The sequence below is a fragment of the Rhinatrema bivittatum genome, chromosome 1 (assembly GCF_901001135.1).
Source record: "Rhinatrema bivittatum chromosome 1, aRhiBiv1.1, whole genome shotgun sequence".
In the NCBI taxonomy this organism is placed as follows: domain Eukaryota; kingdom Metazoa; phylum Chordata; class Amphibia; order Gymnophiona; family Rhinatrematidae; genus Rhinatrema; species Rhinatrema bivittatum.
In genome coordinates, this window is record NC_042615.1 from 393681058 (window position 1) to 393694049 (window position 12992).

Sequence of the window (12992 nt, forward strand, 5' to 3'; positions counted from 1 at the left end):
CAGTGGCCCTTTGCCCTTATCATGTGACAGGGCAAAGGTAGCGCCGGCGCCATTTTGATTCCTAGCTCCCGACGTCACGCGTCCAGGAGATCGCTCCCGGACCCCCGCTGGACCCCCAGGGACTTTTGGCCAGCTTGGGGGGGGCCTCCTGACCCCCACAAGACTTGCCAAAAGTCCAGCGGGAGTCTGGGAGCGACCTCCTGCACGCGGGCCGTATTGCCAATCTTCAAAATGGCGCCAGCGCTACCTTTGCCCTCACTATGTCGTTAAGACGATTGATCACACGATTCACACCTCTAATAGGAACTAGTACTCACCTACAGCTCCTGTTCCTGAATATACTGAAGACTCTCTGTTGCATAGAGAAACCATTACAGATATCTACAATTGTGAGTGTATCATCTACTACTGGTTATGTATCCAGCATACCCTGGGTACTCACTATCTATAGTCTCTCTGTACAGCTCATCAACCCAGAGACCACAATTCCAGCAGCCCTGCCGGGCACATCAACTCACTACTGCCACCTCTGGTGGTTCTACTGCCTGTCTAATAAAGAACTATCTGTGTTTGTCTCCATCCTCCAGCATAGCCGGTGGTCCCTCTCAGGATATCCTCCTGGGGGCACTGTCATCTGCCATCGGCCCAGGGATTCACCAATTTACTTTAAGTGTTCATTCCTTACACTACTAGAGCAATATTATACAGACTGCCACTCTGTAGGAAGCCAATCCACCACAGATCATTAACTCCTGCTACGGAGTATTACAATTGTTAGCTCTTCCCCTTGACAGGGTGATCCATAATAGATTGCTAACTCCCTGGCGGACCTATTATAGATTGACAACTCCTCCCCTTGGCGGGATGAATTATTACAGATTCTAACTCCGCCCCTGGGGAGCAGTTTCTATAGATTGCTACTCCTAGCAGCAGGGATTGATAACAGATTGTTAACTCTTCCCTCTCCAGGAGGAGATCCATACAAATTACTAACTCCTCCCTCTACAGGAGGAGCTCGATAACAGATTGCTAACTCCGAGCAGCAGATTTATAACACTTACCTTTGTAGGGCATTTTTGCTCGTGTCTTCAGGAACATTCTGGTGCTCCTCTTGCCTCTCACTTTGTTGACTTTGTAACCCAAAGTGTTACAGCGATTCTTCCTGCAGCTCAGACACAGCCCTTTCTCAAAAGCTTCCTTGGAAGTGCAGCGATAGACCATGCTCTGCTTCTCATCATAAAGCAGGGAGTCAATGAAGAGGTGAATGGAGCGTTCATGAGAACACTTCACTAGCTGGTCCACATCTTCAAAAGAAAAAAATAATGTTATAAGACTCTCACAATAAGAAAAACAGGAGGTATCCAACTGTCTCTGCTGATTCCTCCCACCTCCCCCACCTATTTTTAGAGGGGAACAAAAATCATGTAAATGTAATGTACTATTGTAGCAATTTTCAAAAGCCCATTTACCCGCATTAAATACACTTAATTCGGGTAAAATCTGTTGATGATTCAATAGAATACACAGTACTATAAATAACTGCTATTGAATCATCAACAAGTTTTACCCGTGTTAAGTGCACGTAACTAATGCTGTCCAAAGACAAGAGAATTTGATAAACAGTCAAGAAAGCTGATGTTCTAAACTGAATTCATGTTCGCAATTAGTGATGTGCAGGAGAAAAAAAATTTGTTTTCATTTTCAGTTCATTTTTTGCAGGGGTTTTTTTCCACAAATTTCAGTTCGTGGATTGTTTGATTTGTTTTCATTCGTGATAAAAAACAAATCAAACAATTAAAAAAAAAAAAAAAACAGCCAAAAAAAAATTAAACAAAACCTCCTGGGCCCTTCTGCACACCTCACCAAAAAAATGGCAGGGCCGGGATCCTCCCTGGCCCACACTTACTCAATCCAGTGGGGATCCGCTGGCTTTAGCCAAGCCCAGCTGAAGCTTCGGCCTTGCTTAGGCCAAGGGCGCAATAGGTTGCCGCAACCTCGGCTTACTCAATGCTGAGGCTTCAGCCTCACTCGGTGGCCAAGTCCCGCCTGATGCCTGGGCCTCGACCTAGGCTGGGGCCCAGACCCAGGCCGACGCCAAGATCTGGCCTGTAGACCAGGACCAGATGTCAGAGCCTCGGCCTGGACCCAGACCCAACACCGCTACTCAACTCAGTGGCTGAGTCCCAACACTGCAGCTCAGAACCAGACCCAGACCTGACACTGCAACCCGAGTCAGAGGCCAAGTCCCAACGCCAGGGCCCAGACCCAGGCTCGATGCTGCAACCTGGTCTGGAGGCCGGGTCCTTGGCCCAGACCCAGGCCCAATGCTATGACTAGACTCTGAGGCCATGTTCTGATGCTGGTGCCTAAACCCAGACCTAGGCCTGATGCCGCAAACTGATTTGGAAACTGGGTGAAAATGCCAGGGCCCCAGGCCCAATGCCTCAACCCAACACAGAGGCCAGGTCCTGATGTTGGGGCCTAGGCCTGGTCCCAGGCCCAGGCATCGGAACCTCTTCTTCAACCTCTTCATTCTTCAGCACTTGCAAGCCAAATGATGCCATCCATTGGGATCACGCTGGAGTTAATTAACTCCAGCATGACTCCTCCGTCTGGGCCTGACCCTGGGTCAAGACCCAGACATCAGGGCCTGGCCTCCTAGGTGAGACCCCAGTGTCATGCATGGGTCCAGGCCTAGGTTGCAGCATCTTAACCCAGCTTTGTGGCCAAGGACCCGGAGTCAGGCCTGTGTCCAGGCTTAGGCCCCTGTGGCAGGACCTGGCCTCTGGGTCAAGCCACAGCATTGGGCCTTGGTCCAGGCTCTGGCCTAGACTGAGGTGCTGGCATTGGAACCTGGCTCCGGTCCAAGTTGTGGCATCAGCCTGGGTCCGGGCTCCAGTCAATGCTGAGGCACAGTGATTGACCCAGCCTCTGAGGTGGGTCATGATGTTGGGCCTGGCATCAGGACCTGGCCTATGAGTCAAGTTGGGATGTTTGACCTAGTTCGGGCTCCAGGCTGATTAGTGACATTGGGCCTGGGTCCCAACCAAGGGCCCAGGCCCGGGACCAAGCCTTCTGGGGGAGGGTTCAATATTGGGCCTGGGTTCGGGCCTAGGCATCAGCATCGGAACCTGGCCTCTGGGCTGGGAGCAGCATCGGGCTTGGGTCCAGGCTCCGGCCTAGGCCGAGGCCCCGGCACTGAGATCTGACCTCTGGGTTGTGTCTCAGTGTCAAGCCTGGGTCCGGGCCCCAGCTTAGGCTGAGGCCCCATTGTTGGAACCTGTTTTCTAGGACATGGTGTCAGGCCTGGGTTCCGGCCAAGGCCCCAGCATCAGGATCCGGCCTCCATGTCAGATGGTGGCATTGGGCCTGGGCCAGGCCCCAGCCTAGGCCAGTGTCAGGACCCAGACTTCGGGTCGGCTCTCAATATCAGACCTGGGTCCAGGCCAAGGTCCTGGCCTTTGTCGGATACTCAACTGATGTGAGTTTAATTTTTTGGGGTCTCTGTGGTCTCCCCGTGGTCAGCCCATGCCTCCGCCGAGACGCCAGCATTGTGCTCAGGCCTAGGCCATGACCCCTGCTTTGGGCCTCGTCCTATTCCCTAGGCGAGGCCCCGGCTTCAGGCCTATACCTACGCCTGAATCATTAGTTTAAAATGAAACAAACAAATAAGATTTGTTTTATTCGGGATGCCCCTGATTCATTTTGTGGGCAATTGATCTGTATCTGTTTTGCATCTATTGAATTTTATATGATGAATGTATACTTGTAAATTGCTAAGTGCCTTTGGCATAAATGATAAAACTAAAAAACTAAGGGTCTGATATTCAGTCACTGAGCAGCTAGTTAATTACCTAGCTATAGCTGTCCAGCTAACTTAACGGGGACATTCAGTGGAGCAGCCGTATCACTGAATATCCCCAGCTATCATAAAGTATATCACTTAGACTTATCGTAGTGTTAAGCGATTAAGAAATTTGAATAAATGTAAAAAAATGTGAAAGTTAGCCAGATAAGTATATCGGGCCAACTTTAGGACAGCCCTATGGTGCAACCAGACTTAGCTGCATAGGTTATGTTACTAACTCTGGCCCACCCCGAAATGCCTCTCGCCTACCCCCAGACTGCCCCCGAGTTATGCGGCTAGAATTTAGCCGCATACAGCTTTAAATATAGATAACTGAAAATGTATCCATCTAAATGGCTTTTGAATATCGACCTCTAAATGTAACATACTGTCATATCAATTTTCAAAAGCTATCTACCTATGTTAATGTAGATAAAATCTATTGACAATTCAGTGGTATATATTTTAGCAATTTCCAAAAGCCCACTTACACAGGTAAAGTGCATTTACACATGTAAAGCCTAGATTTAAGTAAAAATGCTTTTGAAAATCAGTCCCAAAGGGAGTACCTTCTTGCACAGTGTACTGAGAGTAGGGCTTTCTTTTAAGATTTTTTTTCCTCATATTATTTTAACCAAAATAATAGGAAAATAATGAGTGTATAATGTGCAAATTTTAAACAGCTTTTTGTTTTTGTATTCATAAAACAATCATGTATAGTTCTGCCTATATATAATATTGCATAATACATGCACATATATTGGAGACCTGGGGATCGATATTCAGCCTCTGAGCAGCTAGTTAAGGGGGTCATTTTCAATAGCTTTCGTATGCTGGCGGTGAAAGGTAAGGACCCTTATCGCTGCCAGTTTCACGCCGAATAACTACACCTTTTATGGTGTAGTTATTCGGTGCGAAAGCCAGCAGCCAGCACACCACAGTGGTGCGATGGCTGCCGGTTTTTGCAGGCCCACCCCCCGCTTCCCTGCCCCCTGGTACTGCGCGATTCACTATACTCTGCAAGAATAGTGAATCCAGGCCTCAGTTAGCTGGATACACCTATCCAGCTAAATTAACCAGGACATACCTGGCTACCTTAAAATTAGCTGGTACCTGTAGAGCACAGTAACATTTTATATTAGATTTTTAGGCATTCCATGTGCTTTTTTCCTTCAAGTGCTTAAATAGTCCTTACCTGCCAGACCCTTTTCCGCAATCAAGAGGAGAGCTTCCCCCAGATTACAGCCAGGTTGAAAGTTCCCTCCATTGGGATAGATGTCTATGTGTCCTACAGGCTTCTGTATTCCAATACTGCGGTCTGGAGACCCCCTGGTGTAAGTGTGCAGCACATCAACAAAATCTGCATCATCAGGGGAAAGACGAATAGTAGCATCTGCATATTCAAAATTAGGTCCTGCTGGATCCAGCCCTTAAAGGAAAAGAAATATTTTGAAAATGTTTTTTAATCCACCTTTTTCCCCTTCTGACATATATATATATATCCTTCACTCCCCAGATGGCAGTCCTACGAGGAGAGCTCTATGGCCTGTAGGAGTCACCATTGTAATGGCAGCCACCTTTCCTCCTTCCCTAGACTTAAGCATATTGTGCCTGGAGTGTTCCTAACTCAAGACTGCCCATTGGACAAGAAACACAAACAAGTTTCCTGCTCTGCAATATGAATTGCTGCAGGCTAATCCATGGGGCCAATCCAAGAAAAAAAGCATTTTTCAATATCAGGTTTGAATAATACTTCAGCTCTGTATGCATATATCCACATAAAACCTAATAATGCTTAGCTAAATTTGAATTGTCTCTAGGCAGGCTAGCTTTCCAGGTAGAGATTATTTAAATACATATTAAACCATAAATGTTATAAGTAGCACTATAATGTATATAGTAGCACAAACTGTTACTTATACATAGATTTCAAGCATCAGAGTGGATGATATCTAAAATAAGATATCAAACTACAGTATGCTCACACTTTTCTATTCTTTCTTTCCATAGAATTAATCCCAAATTACATGCAAATTAATTCAAGTTCTGAAGCTCTATGACAGTCACCTCATTCATTCAAAAATTCATATACAGGAAATTGGAAAAAATCTGTGATTATTATTGCAGACTGAATATGCTTGAGTTGGGAGACTTGGCAACTTCTTTACATAGGATCCCACTGGGATTCCTACTAAGGAGTAAGGTCCAATTGCTTGATCCAGCAGTATAATTAGGGTTGCCAACTGGCTCCAGATTTCCAGGACAGGTTGATCCAGTCCTGTTTTTACCCCATTGCATGCAGGGGTTTGTAGTTCTGACTTCCCTACTGCAGTCCTTAGAAAAGCAAAACTGCAAATCCCTGTATACAATGGGGTAAAAGCAGGACTGGATCAATGGGTCCTGAAAATCTGGAGCCAGTTGGTAACCTTAAGTATAATAGAATGGAGGAATGTACCATCTTTGCTTCAGCACCCCCACTGGAGGCTGCTGCAACAGTTTATTCCTCCTTGTATATAAACAAGTGACTCCCTTGTATTTGTGTGGAGTTTTTAGTTTGCATTTTATAGAGGAGCTTTTTATTTATGTATTTATTTATTCAGCTTTCTATACCGGCTTTCAAATTAATTCAAGGCAGTTTACATTGATTGAATTTGCAGTAGCAGCATTCAAAACACATATATGCTAAACATATCATTATACATATTACATCACCCAAAACATTAAATTAAGACTAAACCAATACAATAAATAAATAAATACAATAATAAGTAAAATCCAACCATTTCTTCTCCTTCCTCCTCAATTCTATCCTTCTTCTCATCTTCTATCCCATCTAACCCCCTCCCTCTTAACCCTTCCTCCCCTAGTTCCCCTTATTCTATCTCATCAGCTAAACAGCTGTGGTAGGAGGGGTCAATTATTTAGAGTAAAAGCCTGCTCGAATAACCAGGTTTTTATCTGCTTCCTGAAGCTATTGATGTTCTCCTCTGTCCAAATTTCAACAGGTAAAGAATTCCACATCTTTGGTCCTGCCAAAGATGTGGAATTCCTTAAGTTTGTAAAGTTTGTAAAGTAAAGATCCAAAGCACTGGCTGAGGATGAACTGAGCAACTATTCTGGTCCTCACAAATAGCAAACAGTTAAGGAGTTGCCTATAAGGTACATGAGAGAAGGAATGGAGAAAACTGGAGATTTCAAGAGCAAGCATTGGATCTCAGATATTTCATGGGGAGTCCTTAAAGGAAATATTACCCAATCCAGAGTAACCAGAAAAAAATTCATATTCCATCCAAGGATAAAGAAGGGATTTTGGGGATAAATCAAGGGATCTCAATTTCACAATTTACTACTTTTGAGTTGACAAAAGGATTTTACGAAAGAGTTTTGTACCAAGTGCAATCCAGTTCACATTAAGAAACTACTTCAGTAAATTTTATGTTGGAATAATAGCACAGTGGAGAGAGACCTATTCTGGAGAAGGTTTTCATGGGTGATGATCAGATCAACTGAACTAAATCATTGTAGGCCAGATTGACAAACTGAAAAGGAAATCAAATGGACCGGATGGTATACACCCCACGGTTCTGAAAGAACTAAAATATGAAATTTCAGAACTATTTCAATTAATTTGTAACCTATCATTACAATTATCCAGTATACCTGAAGATTGGAAGATGGCCAGTGTAACCCCTATATTTGAAAAGGGATCCAGGGATGATACGGGAAACTATAGACTGGGAAAAATTGTGGAAACTGTTATAAAGAATAAAATCACAAAACATTTAGATAGACTTGGTTTGATGGGACTCAGCCAATATGGATTTACCCAAGGGAAGTCTTGCTTCACAAATTGCCCACATTTTTTTGAAGGGGTGAATAAACATGTGGACAAAGGTGAACTGGTAGATGTGGTGTATTTCGATTTTCAGAAGGTGTTCGACAAAGTCCCGTATGAGAGGCTTCTAAGAAAACTAAAAAGTAATGGAATAGAAGGCAATGTCCTTTTGTGGATTGCAAGTTGGTTAAAAGACAGGAAACAGAGAGTAGGATTAAATGGTCAGCTTTCACAGTGGAAAAAGGTAAACAGTGGAGTGCCTCAGGGATCTACACTTGGACCGGTGCTTTTTAATATATTTATAAATTATTTGGAATGGGGTACAACGCGTGAGGTGATCAGATTTCCAGATGACACAAAATTATGCAGAGTAGTTAAATCTCAAGCGGATTGTGATGAATTGCAGGAAGAACTTGTGAGACTGGAAGATTGGGCTTCCAAATGGCAAATGAAATTTAACATAGACAAGTGCAAAGTGATGCATATAGGGAAAAATAACCCTTGCTGTAGTTATACAATGTTAGGTTCTATCTTAGGAGCTACCACCCAGGAAGGAGATCTAAGCATCGTAGTGGATAATACATTGAAATCCCAATGTGCTGTGGTGATCAAAAAAGCAAACAGAATGTTAGGAATTATTAGGAAAGGAATGGAAAATAAAATGGAGGATGTCATAATGCCTCTATATCGCTTCATAATGAGATCGCATCATGAATACTGTGTGCAATTCTGGTCACCACATCTCAAGAAGGATATAGCTGCACTGGTGAAAGTGCAGAGAAGGGCGACCAAAATGATAAGGGGCATGGAACGGCTGCCCTATGAGGAAAGGCTAAAGGAGTTAGGTCGGAGGGTGCACAGAAAAGCAGATCGGAGGGTGCACAGAAAAGCAGTTTTTACTGCTTTTCTGTGCACTTTCCCGGCGCCAGAAGAAATTAGTGCCGACCTTTGGGTCGGCGCTAATTTCTGAAAGTAAAATGTGCGGCTTGGCTGCACATTTTACTTTCTGTATCCCACGTGCATACCTAATAGGGCCATCAACATGCATTTGCATGTTGAGGGCGCTATTAGGTGCTGCGGGTTGGACGCGCGTTTTCCTCCCCTTACTGAATAAGGGGTAAGGGAAAATGCGCGTCCAAAAGCAGGCTAACAGGCCGATACAGTATAATGCGCTCCATCGGAGCGCACTGTACTGTATCGGCCTGTAGGTAAATAAAGTTCATTGAGGACCACCCTGTACATCCTATCTATGAGTAGTATGCAATAAAGCTGAGAGCCTTCTATGTAGCAGTCACATAGCAGACGGTGTAGCAATAAAGCATGATCACCAGCACTACAGAAATGAAGAGGCTGGAGAACAGAATGCAAGCTATCTTTACTGTACACAAGGATAATACAAAGTTCTTACCAGTAATTCTGTTAATCTTTTTCTTTGTCAGACTTCCAGCAATACCAGCAGCATGAGCACCAAGACTGTATCCCAACAGATGCATGTTGTCAACAGGATAATTCAGTTCTTCCTGTGAAAAGAAAGCATTTTCTTCAGCTCTCTACAAATTATTGACTACACTATTGTTAGCTTTAAAATATAGTCAGTATAGTCATTGGATTCTTTTAGCGCTCTAAATTTTAGAACATATTACAATGTGTTCCAGAGTGCTAATATGATGGTGGCTGATATGAGTCTAATATGTTTAAGTATATGTTCAACAGTTTTGTGTTTCATAATGTACCGCAGACGTAACTGCAGTGTAATTTAGTGGTTGGGGCGCAGGGCTATGAAATCTGCAAAAGACAACATAAAATGCTATTTTTACTACCATACCTCCAAACCTCCAAACTTTAAAAGAGATCCCGCGATGGGGCCAGGGGCACCCCCTAGCCTCAGGATTGGTCAGCACTATTTTTCAAAATGCCGCTGACCTGACCTTACCCCTACCACATGTACTTATTTATTTATTTATTTATATTTAACTTTTATTGATGCATTTTATGTTCAGCATTGCATACATGAAAGTAAACAAAGAGCATAATCTTAAACTTACAGCATACATTAACATGAGTAATATTAACAAATAGAATGTCTTTTCTGCCCCTTCCCCTCCCACCCCTCCGAGTTAAGCAAAGCAGCTTATCTTCTCATATGAAGCTTCCGTCTTCCACATCTAAAAGGTATCAAAGTAAAGATTTTTATAGACCGATTAAGCAAACAAATGTACATAGTGGTAAAGGGCCTAGATCCAATCCCTGGTCCTTGCCTGTCATGTGTCTGCAGCAAGGTCAGGTCAGCACTTTGAAAAATGGTGTCCATGAAGCCCGGGGCTACGGGTGCCCCAGGCCCCATCACAGGATCAGTTTCAAACTTTTGAGGCTTGAGGGTGTGAGAGGGGGATTCGGGGGGTGGGAAGTAGGTTTGTACTTGACACCAATGATGTTTTTGACACTTAGGGAGGAAGAAGAACTTATAAGGAAAGGGGGTAGGGGTACATACTTTATTTTATTTAGATAGGGCTAGAAGTTTGGACAGGGCTGTCATTGCATGACTTCTTTTTACTTTTTTTTTTTTTTACATCTGGCATGTCATGGCCACCTCAAGTGATGGCCCTGAGGAGAGCAAGGGCTCAGCTTTGACCCCGCTCAACTTTTACTTTTTTGGCATTATAATTTTCTTTTTGTATGTTCCTTTAAATTTAACGTGGGTGTCTTAGAACCTCATTAGAGTCCTGAGACTCCTGTGTTAGATTACTAATTCCTCAAGAGGTGTTATTAACTTATCACAGCTGACAATATTTCAGGTTTGCCATGATAAGTTGTTAACATCAAATTGCCTAATGAGCTGCTTTGCATGGATTTTCAAAATTCATGCATGCAAATCACATGCAAAGCAGTTCACTGTAATAGGGGAGTGAGTCTGGACAGGGTCATGCAAATTATCGTGTATATTGTGCAATAAACAGCATATATTGTAGGATATATGCTGTTTAAGGACAATAAACAGCCTAATGTGGCTTGCTGTATAGGAAAATTAGTTCCTGTAGTACCATGGATCAGTCCAGACAGTTGAGCCTCCTGTCCAGCAGATGGAGACAGACCAAAACTGAAAGGGTATCCTATATCAGGACAGAGCCTACCCTGCAGCCCTTCAGTATAACCATTGTCAAAGCAGATAAGAACAAAGATAACCAAGAAAAAGATCAAGCAAGTAACCAAAACACTCAAGTGAGTAACAAACTAAGCAATTACAAACATTAAATGGACTCTGTAGAAGAACGCTCTTGCATATCCTTGGTCATCAAACACAGTTGATTCCAGTGTCCTTAAGATAATGATAGGTAACTTTCATCCAGAGACCTGCAGAAAGAGCTTCGAGTGGATGGCAGAAAAAGGAAAAAACAGGGAAGGGTGTCTGGACTGATCCGTGGTACTACAGGAACGAAAATTAATAGGTAAGAACTAATTTTCATTTCCCTGTACGTACCTGGATCAGTCCAGACCATGGGATGTACCAAAGCCTCCCTAAATGGGTGGGACCGAGACAGTCCCACTCGAAGCACCTGCCGACCGAAAAAAACAAAAACCGGTGCTTGCCCATCAAGACGGTAATGGCGAGCAAAGGTATGCAGGGATTTCCATGTAGCGGCCCTGCATATTTCCTGCAGAGAGACCGATTGACTCTCCGCCCACGAAGTAGCCTGAGAACGCAAAGAATGAGCTTTTAAACCCTCAGGAACTGCCCGGCCTTGGCAGATATAGGCCGACGAAATCGCGTCCTTTAACCACCGAGCAATAGTAGCCTTAGAAGCCTGTTTGACCCTATTTGGACCACTCCAGAGAACAAAAAGATGATCGGAGACCTGAAACTCATTGGTGAACTGGAGGTAGCGCAGTAACACGCGTTTCACATCAAGCCAGCGAAGATCGCCCCCAACTGGACTCGCGATATCCTATGGAGAGAATGCGGAAAGCTCCACTGACTGGTTGACATGAAAAGAAGAACCTTCGGCAAAAAGGAAGGAACAGTTTTGAGAGAAACCCCCGAATCAGAAAACCGCAGGAAGGGCTCCCGACAGGACAACACTTGGATCTCTGATACCCATCGAGCAGAACAAATAGACACCAGAAAAACTCTTAAGCGTAAGATTCTTAAGAGTAGCCCGATGAAGAGGTTTGAATGGAGCCACACAGAGGGTTCGAAGGACTAAATTAAGGCTCCAGGACGGACAGGTAGACTGGACGGGTGGCCTCAAATGCTTGGCACCCCTCAGGAACCGAACAACATCCGGGTGAGATGCCACAGCATGACCTTCCACTCGACCTAAAAGAGAGCCGAGAGCCGTCACTTGGATGCGCAATGAGCTAAAGGAAAGACCCTTGGAGAGGCCCTTCTGAAGGAAGGAAAGAACCACTGAGACCGGGGCTGAGCACGCCGAAACACCCGATTCAGCACATACATTCTCAAAAACTTTCCAAATGCGTACATAAGCCAAAGAAGTAGATGGCTTATGAGCCCGAAGGAGGGTGGAGATAACTTCCTCCTTATATCCTTTCTGTCTCAGTCTTCTCCGTTCAAAATCCAGGCCGCTAGATAAAAGCAATCTGCCTGGTCGAAAAATACAGGACCCTGCCGTAGCAGGCGCGGGAGATGGCCGAGACAAAGGGGCCCATCCATCACCAGGTTTACCAGATCCGCGAACCACGGTCTGCGTGGCCATTCGGGAGCCACCAGGATGACCGGCCCTTTGTGAAGTTCTATTTTTCGGAGAACTTTGCCCACGAGAGGCCAGGGAGGAAACACGTACAGGAGGACATCGTGGGTCCAGGGGTGAGCCAGAGCATCCACTCCCTCCGAACCATGCTCCCTCCAGTGGCTGAAGAATCTGTTGGCAACTTGGCTTTGGCATTGCTCAAGGTTGCCATGAGGTCTAGGTGAGGGGTACCCTACCTGTTGATGATCAGATCCATCACTCCATCTGAGAGCTCCCACTCGCCCGGATCGAGATGCTGGCAACTCAGGAAATTGGCTTGTACATTCTCCTTGCCCACTATGTGGGAGGCTGCGAGGCACTCCAGGTGACGCTCCGCACAGGCAAGGAGCCGGCTGGCTTCCAGGACAACCAGGCGACACCGGGTGCCTCCTTGTCGATTGATATAAGCTATTGTGGTGGAGTTGTCGGAAAGAACTCTTACCGCCTTGCCACGGAGTAGAGAGAGAAAAACGTGGAGAGCCAGACGGACCGCCAGGGCCTCCAGGCGATGGATGTGCCAGTGGGATTGGACTGGTGACCAGTATCCATGCGTGGTCTGTGACTG

At 45.0% G+C, this 12992-nt stretch overlaps 1 protein-coding gene across 2 annotated transcripts in view; it reads right to left on the reverse strand.

Annotated features, from left to right (window-relative positions):
- Positions 1-12992, reverse strand: part of LPL (lipoprotein lipase) — a 98120-nt gene that overhangs the window by 27847 nt on the left and 57281 nt on the right. For both annotated transcript variants that reach the window (XM_029601767.1, XM_029601773.1), the window contains exons 4-6: positions 9091-9202; positions 5043-5276; positions 1062-1304 (exon numbers count right to left, since the gene is read on the reverse strand). In XM_029601767.1, coding sequence (XP_029457627.1) covers positions 1062-1304; positions 5043-5276; positions 9091-9202 — 589 coding nt within the window. The remainder of the gene's footprint in view (positions 1-1061; positions 1305-5042; positions 5277-9090; positions 9203-12992) is intronic.